This window comes from Octodon degus, unplaced genomic scaffold (assembly GCF_000260255.1).
Source record: "Octodon degus isolate 3935 unplaced genomic scaffold, OctDeg1.0 scaffold00135, whole genome shotgun sequence".
In the NCBI taxonomy this organism is placed as follows: Eukaryota; Metazoa; Chordata; class Mammalia; order Rodentia; family Octodontidae; genus Octodon; species Octodon degus.
The window spans coordinates 2,077,463-2,087,787 of record NW_004524711.1 but is presented as its reverse complement, the minus strand read 5'-3'; the positions used below and the strand labels follow the sequence as shown (position 1 = coordinate 2,087,787).

Below are 10,325 nucleotides of genomic sequence, written 5' to 3'. Positions count from 1 at the left end.
GTGTGTGTGTGTGTGTGTGTGTGCGTGTGTTTAAGCTCAATACAATTCTAGTACAGGTAACTAGGCCAACTCAGTACTTTACAAGACTGCTGTAACTTCAGATACCAGCTATGAGTTTAAGGATGCCAAAACCAACTTTACCTCTAAACTCACTCCAAAATTGCATATTCCCATTCTGCCTCACATTTAATAATTCATTAGAGTGACTCATAGACCTCAAACATATTATGCTTTTTCATAGCCCTTTTTTGATAGTAAAAAGAAGTTAGAACCAGCTCAAAGCCACAGGCAGCCTTCAAGTTCTCTCCTAGTAGAGGCAGGAGGCCTCCCCCTCCTGTCCCCCTGATGTATTCACCAAACAGCTCACCTGAGCTCCGGTAACTACTACTAACAAACACAGTGGGGTCTCTCTCGCAGGTACAACTGATTGAATTACAGACTATGTAGTTGAATTCACTCTTTCCCTCACTGACAGTCGGACAGATACGCTACGTCTCAGTGCTTTAATCACTTGACTAATCGCTCAGGGGTGTCTGCCCCCACCTCCTGCAGTCTTTACCTTAAATTCACTTATGGTGTAGTCCTCTGTGAGTAACAAAATATCCCCTGCCTGTCCGGAAATTTCAATACTTAGAAACTATAAACTAAGGGACAGAAACAAAGATCAGCCAAAAATGTATACAAAAAGTTTTAGCACTTGCTCTAAAAAATGGCCTTAGCCCCAGGATTCTGATGCCTTCACACATGGATACGCCTGATCAGTCTGAGTGGGCATTGGCTATTGGATAGGCTCCTAAAATTGAAATAACAGTAAGAACAAAAGACTACAATCATTCTTGCAAGTATTGAAATTTTTGAAAAACTGTATATGTACTTAGTAGATACATGTATCTTTATTGATAAACAAATTTAAAGATAAATAGCATTCATTATAGTTACATAAATTCACTATTATAGTTAATAGCCCAGTGTTGATGCCCAACTTTTTGTGAATATATGAGTTTTAGTAAAACACTAAATACTGGCGTTTATATAGCTAAATTAGTTTGGTTTCCTCGGGTTATCAAATTAACAGCTAGTCTATGTGATTACTGAAGAATGTTCTGTCCATTTGGAAAGATGTAGCAATTTTTTAAAGCCTATCAACATCAGCATAGACAAAATTCTACCTAAATTGTTGTTCCTCTTTGCAGCTATGTGTATTTAATAAACATTTAACAAAAGGAGAGCTGTTTTTCTTCATGAGCAGGATCTCACTATATAGCGTGGACTCATAGTGATCCTCCTGATTTCTGACTCCCTAGTGCTGGGATTACAGGTGTGCACCACCACACACAGAGTCCATCAAAGGTTCAGTGTGCTGTGGGTGCAGCTGGTGTGGCATGCAGTGCCAGGGATTGAACCTTGGCCCTTGCACTTACCTAAGCAAACACTTGGTCCTCTTAGCTATCTCGGTGACCCAAAAGGAGAGATTTTTGAATTTGCTTTTGAGATTAATCCAGATGATTCAGACAGTGTGCCAAAGTCACTCATTTAGAAAGGTATATATAATCCAATATTTCCATGTGCATTTCAAAATAAATTCTTTAATCACTCACAGTGCACCTTTCTTTTTCTTTTTCTTTTCTTTTCTTTCTTTCTTTCTTTTTTTCTTTCTTTCTTTTTTTTTTTTTTTTTTTTGTATTTTAGGGAAGGGTCTACAGGGTGTTCAGGGTCTCACTAATAGATCAACTCATAGTGATCCACCTGTTTACAGCCTCCCAAGATCTGGGATTACAGGCACTTGCCACCACACCCAGCCTCAATTGCCATCTCAGCGTGCCCCAAGGTCAGGGGTGGGGATTAAACTCCGCCAACCCCTATGCCTGCATGCAGGTACTTTAATCCACTGAGTTATGTGACCAGCCCAAATACCTTTTCTTTTTTCGGAACTGGGGATTGATGTCAGGCCCCTGTGCTTGGGGGGCAAATGCTTGTTTTACTGAGCTATCTCCCCAGCCCTAATGCACCTTTTAACAGAAAAATTAATTATAAAGATTATTGAAAGCCTCTTCATCTGAAAATTCAAAATTCAATTGAATGAGGTGATTGCCTGTATCTCAAAGGTAGCATGTCCTCTGGCTACACTTTAAGCTTTCTTGTGTTTTATATTTGTTTCAACTTGAAGCAGTATACAGAAAATCTGATTGGAAGTCAAGACTTTGATTTTCTCAAATGTCAGGCTCATTACTGAACTGCTAAAAATTTTAACCTCCTAATTGTGCAGCCGTTCATTTTACTCCACCATTCTGCAAAAGTCATGCATTGTTGTAGGATGCCAGTTTATTTAGCCTTAAAATACTCCAAATGTTTCTTTTCCAATGCTCCATGCATGGTGTTAATTGGCCTCAAAGATGATCTTAGCCAGGAAATCAGGGGATGCTTATCTAGCAGTTCTCTAGTAGTGTTAAGGATTTTAATGATGCTAGATAAACATAACAGGCAATTATTGAATGTTGTTACACACCAGAAAATAAAACATGAGATCTTAAGCAATATGCTGTTTTGTTTCATCTCAGTCCCTGTCTCGGTGACTTTTCTCTCATTGCTGGGATGAAATATCCAACGCCCAAAATCAAGGAAGGGAAAGTGTATTTAGCTCACAGTTAGTGGAGGTTTCAGTCCATATTCGGCTGGCTCCAAGGCAGAGCGGCACATGGCAGAGGGCAGCCGTTCCTGGAGGCGGAAAACAGCAAAACAGCAGAAGCCAAAGAGAAGAGCAGTGGCTGCAGCAGCTAGCAAGCCTGCCTCCCTCCCTTCTTTTGCGTTCAGGCTACCTACCCCAGTGTGGTAGGTGTAGCGCTCACACCCATAATCCCAGCACTGGATAGTGAATTAATCACAAACTCCAGAAGCTGCCCCAGTGACTGCATGACACTTTGAGGGCACAACTAGACACACACTATAACGGTCCCTGATTTCCATCTTTTGCCAATTTCACAGATAGAATTTAACCTGAGAAGTGTTTTCTGCAGCAGGCTCTCGGAAAATCAAGAATAAGGTTTAAGCTTTCTTCCATAGTAATGTGATCAGTCTGAAGTTATGTCTGCTAGATTTCATGGAAAGAAACACTGATTGTTACTCTATGAAGTAGTGATATGAAAAACATTGTGCTTTCTTTTCCATTTATAATCACTGAATAATAAAAGAGCTATTTATTTATTTATTTATTTATTTATTCATTTGGGGGGCCAGCTCAGCACGCCCTGGGGGCGGGGCAGGTGCTGCATGTGGTGCCAGGGATTAGACCACAGTCCCTAGGCTTGCCCAAGCTTACCTACGTAGGTGCTTTAGACTGCTGAGCTATCTCGCCAGCCCTCGTCATTTACTTTGGACATCATTTTTCCATAAAGGTGGACAAATGTGCTGTGTTTCAAGAGACGTTCCAATAACATTTGTAGTACTATGTCCTTTGCCAAAACCAAATATTTGATAATATTTTGAAATTACTGGTATTGTTTTTGAAATTCATCATACTTTTACATTTCTTTTTAATTATTTGGTCACAGGAATGCACTGATTTCAGAAGTAATGAAAGACATTTTTACAGTTGGATCCCACTTATTAAATCATTATAATTAAAAATTATTATTGGTCCAATAAGAAGTCTTTTCAGAGGACATCTGGGAATATGTGAAACAAATTTATTGGCTGGATATAGTGTAAGCAAACAAAAAAGGGGGTTTTAAGTAAATGCCAACCTAAAATGCAGAGCTGGCCCCAGAACCAGGCATGGTGGTGCGTGCCTGTAATCCCAGCACTGGGGGGCTGAGACAGGAGGATCACTGCAAGTCTGAACTGTGTAGCAGGACCCTGTATCCAAAAACAAAAATTTAAAAAAATTTAAAAATTTAAAAACTAAAAATAAAACAGCGCATACCACATAATATATAGAAAAATACATCACAAATCTGTTTCTCTTTCAGATTTTATTTTTTCTACCTGTGTGTTAAAACAATGCTGCACAACTTCACTTCTACACATTCACACACACACACACACACACACACACACACACACACACACACGAGAACAAGTAAAACTGTTGAAACCTGAACAGGTTTAATGGACTGCATCGGTGTTTATTTCACTTATGAATCTGGCCTCGAGTTGCATCTGTTTACCTACAGAAGTCTCCAGTTTATCCTTCTTTATGGCTGAGTAGTAGTCCATATTGTAAAGAAATCATATCTTCTTTATGCATTCCTTGGTCTGTGGGCATTTGGGTTGTTTCCAAGGTTTAGCTGTTACAAACTGTGCTGTTATAAACATGGGTGCACAAATATCACTGTGGTGGGATGTGTTGAATTCTTTTGTGAAGATAACCAGAAGGGGAATAGCTGGGTCAAATGGGACCTTAAATCATAGTTTAAGGAATCTCCACACTGATTTCCACATTGGTTGCCCCAGCCTACTCTCCCACCAACAGTGGAAAAGGGCCCCTTTTCCCCACAGCTCTGCTAGCATTTGTTATTCGTTGACTTCTTGATGATAGCCATTCTTTCTGAGGGAGACAGAATGTTAGTATTGTTTTCATTTGCATCTCTTGAATGACCAATGATGTTGAGTATTTTTTTCACATATTAATTTGACACTTGTATTTCTTCCTCTGAGAAATGTATATTCATCTCAAATGCCCATTTTTGGATTGGGTCTTTAAATTTGGGCACTCTGATTTTTTTCAGTTCTTTATATGCTTTAGATAGAAGTCCTTTGTCTGAGGGACAGCTGGGTATAACTTTTCCCCACTCCATGGGTTGTTTTTTCACTTAGTTGGTGATTTCTTTTGTTGTGCAAAAGCTTTTTCATGAGGAGAGATCCCATTTGTTGATTCTTTGTAATAGCAATCTGCCTGGAATTCCATAGTATAAATTTGTATAGTATAATTATTTTAAAATTGAATCTCTACTCTTGACATATAATAAGAAGTTGGACTGTTTTCTCATGCAAGAAATGACCTATCTCTATAATTGTCCACAGCAAATTTTCACCATGTATTTGCTTGAAAAACAGGAATAATTTGATATTGTGACATAACAAATTAGCACTGAAGGGCTATTCATGGAAAATGTTTCCTCAGGCCGGTGATATAGCTCAGCAGGCTGAGCACGCGCCTAGGCAAGTGCAGAGACCCGGGTTCGAGCCCCAGAATCACATGCCATGCTGGCCCTGCCCCAGGCACACTGAGCCAGCTACTGAGATCGGGTGTGGTGGTGCATGCCTGTAATCTCAGTGCTGGGGAGGCTGAAACAGGAGGATCACTATGAGTCTGAGCTGCCTAGTGACACCCTGTGCCAAATACTTTTTAAACATTTAAAAGAAAAAGGAAAAAGAAAAAAGAAAAGGAAATGTTTCTGCTTCCTCAAACCAATCAGCAGAGTGTTAACTTAACTGGTGTGTCATTTGAGGCAGTCAGTCACAGACCTCAGACTTCTCTCATCCCTCCCTTTGTGAGCTTGATCCTTTTGTTTTATTTTCTGACTGCCAAATATCCCCAGCACAATACATTGCTAGGATTCTAAAGAGAACTAGATAGAAGTGAAGATTCTCTGAAATTGAAAGCTCTCTGAAACTACAGGGCGTTGTTTATTTAACTTCCTTCATTTTTGTTCTTCAGATTTGATTTTTCAAAGAAGGGGAAACATAAGGAGCTAAGCTAAATGGTTTTTGTGGATATTGATTGAGGGAGACTGGGTTTCCTTCCTGGGGAGGAAAGTTCAACAGAGTCCAAAACCTTGGAGTCCTTGTGTCACATGAGCAGGCAGATATATATATATATATATATATATATATATATATATATATATATGATTTTGTTGTACACATTCTGGCAGCCTGAGAATGATATGGCAGCAGACAGGTGATTGTCAATTAAACACGAGCTGTCAGAAAATCAGAAATGTTGAAATCTGCTGAGCACGAATCCTAAGCAGCTGCTCTGTTATTTGAACAGCGTCCCTCTATGTATGTGTCATTTTCCTGCAGAATTTAATTTGAGTCCCTAACAGCTAGACACCTCTGCATCTGCATGCGGCTGTCAAGTGAAACTCGGACCTTGGGAATGAGCTGGAGTGCGGGTGGCGGGAGCGAAGGACACACGGAGGACGTGGCTCTTGTCTCCTTCCCCTCCGCTCAGGTTACATCGAGGAGGCCTGCATCATCCCCTGTCCCTCCGACTGCAAGCTCAGCGAGTGGTCCAACTGGTCCCGCTGCAGCAAGTCCTGCGGCAGCGGCGTGAAGGTTCGATCCAAATGGCTGCGTGAGAAACCGTACAACGGAGGAAGGCCCTGCCCCAAACTAGACCATGTCAACCAGGTATCTTCTCAACCCTGAGAGAGTGAAAGTGTTGTGGACATCCACATGGCGTTATTATTTCTCAAAAATAGAGAACAGTAAATAAACGCTCTTGAGCAGGAAATGTAATTTGTCTTATGTTCAGAATATCTGAGTACATTACGTGTGTGTTAAAACCTCAAATTGAACGGACTATCTCTGAAATCTTCAGAGATCCGTACACTCCTTGTGCATAAACGTGAGTGTATGTCAAAGGAGAGAAAAATGGTGGAGTACACGGCTGAGTCGCTGGAACCTTTCAGTTTTGTCTGGGCCTTTGTTAGAGCTTGGAAGAGTGACTCAATAACTGTGGTCAATAGCCATTACGTGCAATCCGTGGGAGACAGACAGTAGGAAGATGAATGGAGAACTGACGAATTCAAGTGTGATGTGTTTATCAGTCAATTATCGTGCTTTACCTACCTCAGAATTAGCAAAGAATGAATTTCAGGTAGTCTGTGCGGAGGTATGAATTGAAGTTCCAATCAAATGCACAATCACCAAATACAGAGAAATGCTCAGTTCTGCAGTTTGGATCTCCAAATGCTGCTGGCCAGTGCACGTTTCCTTCCAAAATTAAACCAAATTTAGTCAGAACAACAAGAGCACACTCTAGAGAAAGCATAAATCAATTTGCAATAAATAAAAGATGGGGGCCGGGGAGATGGCTCAGGGGAATAAGCACTTCCCTGGCAAGTGCAAGGGCCTGAGTTCAGTCCCTGGTTCCACCAAAATAAAATAAAATAAAAAATAAAGGATGACTAGAGAATTGAATTCTCGAGCAATTATTTTTTTAATTTTTAGTTTTAAAAGTGAGCACAAAATAGTATTAAAGCAGAAAGTGATACAGAATTTCACTTAACAAAATGGTATGAATTTCACAGTATTTGCTTTATGGACGGTGGCTTCCAGATGGTTTATGTTGTCCGAAGTTGCTCGCTCGCTCCTTCAAATGCGGCTGGGACGAATGGCGTACATCCCTGCTGCCACCTGCTGGTGACCAGGCTTTCTTGTCAGGGAGCATTTTACATTTCTGAAACCAGTTATCCCGAAGAAGAAAATTCAATTCTGTGCCTCTAATTACTCAAATACGCCATCAAATAACTGAAGTGGAATGTCTGTAATAAAAGAAATATTTCTATGCAAGTCTTGAAACCTCCAATTCTCAATATAAAATTTAAATTGTTAGTAAGATATGACCCAGGGCTAATAAATAAAAATTCCTCTCAACTCATACTCACTTCCTTCTACTGTAGATGTGTCTTTGTGTAAGATACTCTTAGCCACAGTTTAAATGAGCCATGCTGACCTCAGGATTTTCTTTAACAATGAATTCCCAAGTTCCAGGACCTTTTGCAAAGTTGTCTTTGCTATGAAAATTTGTACCCTAAAACTAATTACCTCCCATTTGCGCAGAATTTGATAGGGATGTTTATGTACTGTTTCTCAGCTTGCTGGAAGTACACTGAAGATAAATAGCTAAAAGAAATATGAGGCTACTACATGAAATAAGAGATTTTTCAGTAGTTGAAGAAAAAGGTAAACAGCAGCTTGTCCTTATGGTGATGTTTTAATTACAGATTAAAGAGACAGAAGGAAATTGCAGTGGATTAAGTGTATAGCATTCATATTTACATGTCAACAAATTACCATTGAAACTTGATAGCAGATGATTTATTTTATGTAAGCCCTGCAAAGCAGGGGGTAGGAACTCAGCTGAGCTTATTCCGTCTCCATCATTGTTTTGCTTTTTCAGTATAAAGTTAGCTGAATGTATGAGAAAAGTTTATCATTTAAGATATAAAATTTTTTAGGGGTTGGGGGAGGATGTCAAGAAATTGCTGCCTATAAATAAATTTGATTCGATCTCAAAAAGTAAAATCAGAAAACTAACCTTGAACTAACAAGAATAAAATAAAACAGCTGCTGTTTTTAAAGTGGTACAAATATAATGTGGACAGGTTAGAGTGATGTTCTATAAACTCTAATAATGAGAATAATAGCTTCACATTCCTGAGAAGAGATCTGTACATGGGGGCGAAGATCATAAATGTTCTTCTTACCCAAGGAGAGCAAAACATTTAACTTGGAGCAAAAATGTTCTACATAAGAACAGAAATTTTAGGGATTTATATGGTAGTAAAATACTTAGGAAAAGCAAAGAATAAGTGCAATTTTATACTGACATAAAAATTGCACATTGTATGAACTTTTATTACAGTTACGCATTCTTCAAATAAAAGAATCCATTGTCCTAAATATGATGAGGTCTGTCTTCCAATTAAGGAGCAAAGCCATATTTTCTCCTGAAGAGATAGCGCAAGTGATGAAGATGAATCAGTCAGTGGATGGATCAATCCACAGATCGATCAGTATAGAGATAAAAATCCACTTAAAGTTTGGATCACAGTTGTCGGCTATCAAGTTTCCCTGATCAGCACCGAGTGGTCGGCTCAGTTTCCTGGGATTTCTTCATCCTATTCTCTAAGCTTCTGCTTGGCTGAGCTGTTTGAAATACCATTCTTGTGTTTTACTTTTAGCCATAGGAAGCAGTTGATTTTCTTCTTCTAAAGTGTAACAATGTTCTAATCCTTTATAAGAAATAAGTCTTTGTATAGAAAACCATGCTTGAAACTTCCTTGTGTTCTCGTGATATATTGACACATACTCATTTTTCTTTGTCTTCCTTTTCTTCCATCCTGTTGAACATTGCTCCAGGCACAGGTAAGAACTCTTAAAACTACTGATTCTTAATAGAGCATTAAAAGGAAAGCCTGATTTCTGAGAATGTGTTTCTCTTCTGCTTATTGTCTTTTATGTCTTACAGAAGAAAATAGCAGTTTTCATCATTTTATTCCTCAAGCTATTATTGCCTTTTTATTTCCCAACCTAGTTACCTGTGTTTTTTCATTTAAATATCAAGGCCAGAGAGAGGGGAGGGTAAGCTTCCTCCCTGGACAGGGCCAGGACACTCGTTCACGTTCTTGGGCTTTGCAAGGGGAGGGGACAAGCCTAAGTGAGGCTGAAAACAGCTGCACAGGGGGTGCTGGGAGCTGTCTGGTCCTCACTCCAACGTGAAAGAGTAAAACGAAAGCACTGGGAGGAACAGCAGATCCCTCAGCCTTTTCCTCCCCACAAGTTGTAGGGCAGCGGTTAATGCTGTCCTGTTAGTCCTGCTGTAATCCAGAACCTCCAGCTGAGTGTGCTGGCTTACGTGAGTGACTGTAGAGTCTCATTCTATGAGGGCAGATTTTTATTCCCGGGTGTGACGGGTTCATTTCATTCACCTTACTTGAATTGTTAGCCCAGTAAAATTTGCACAAGTAACTCCAAAGAGCTACTTAAAATTATGTTTTCTGAAATTAGTTACATCAAGCTTTTCCATGTGTCCACAGCAGAAAATAAAGTTGGGCTGTGAGAGATCACGTAAATGATTTTAAGGAGTTTTCTTTAACGGTGGTGTCATCCTGACCGCAGGGGATTATAATCTACTTTTTTCTTTGAATTTTTTTTCTCACTGAGCAAACAACATAATTATTTCATTACTCTAAAGTGCCTTTACATAAAAATCATGCCCTGCATGTGCAGCTGACAGCCTTTATGGATGTAGAGCATAGATATTTGGCTTTGTTTCGATTGGCTGTAAAGATTTAGGCTATCATTATGTACAATATGGGGTTAATTTCACACCCTACTTCCAAGTCCTAAGTGATCAGCCATTAGTTTTAACACAGCTTTATTTCTATTTATTTATTTCACATTATTTCTCTTTTAATTTAGTTTCCTGCAGAAAAAATAAAAAGTTTTATTCTTATTGTCATACATATTTATCTGAAAAATGGACCCAGTTAAATTTATTTGTGCTGTGAAGTGGAATGTCTGTAATAAAAGAAATATTTCTATGCAAGTCTTGAAACCTCTAATTCTCAATAAAAAATTTAAATTGTTAGTAA

General features: G+C 39.2%; 1 protein-coding gene across 1 annotated transcript in view; it reads left to right on the top strand.

Annotated features, from left to right (window-relative positions):
- Thsd7a (thrombospondin type 1 domain containing 7A) overlaps positions 1-10,325 on the top strand; it is a gene marked incomplete at its 5' end in the record, with an annotated part of 460,951 nt that overhangs the window by 396,748 nt on the left and 53,878 nt on the right. The window contains 2 exons of the mRNA XM_023701405.1: positions 6,176-6,354; positions 6,547-6,722. Coding sequence (XP_023557173.1) covers positions 6,176-6,354; positions 6,547-6,722 — 355 coding nt within the window. The remainder of the gene's footprint in view (positions 1-6,175; positions 6,355-6,546; positions 6,723-10,325) is intronic.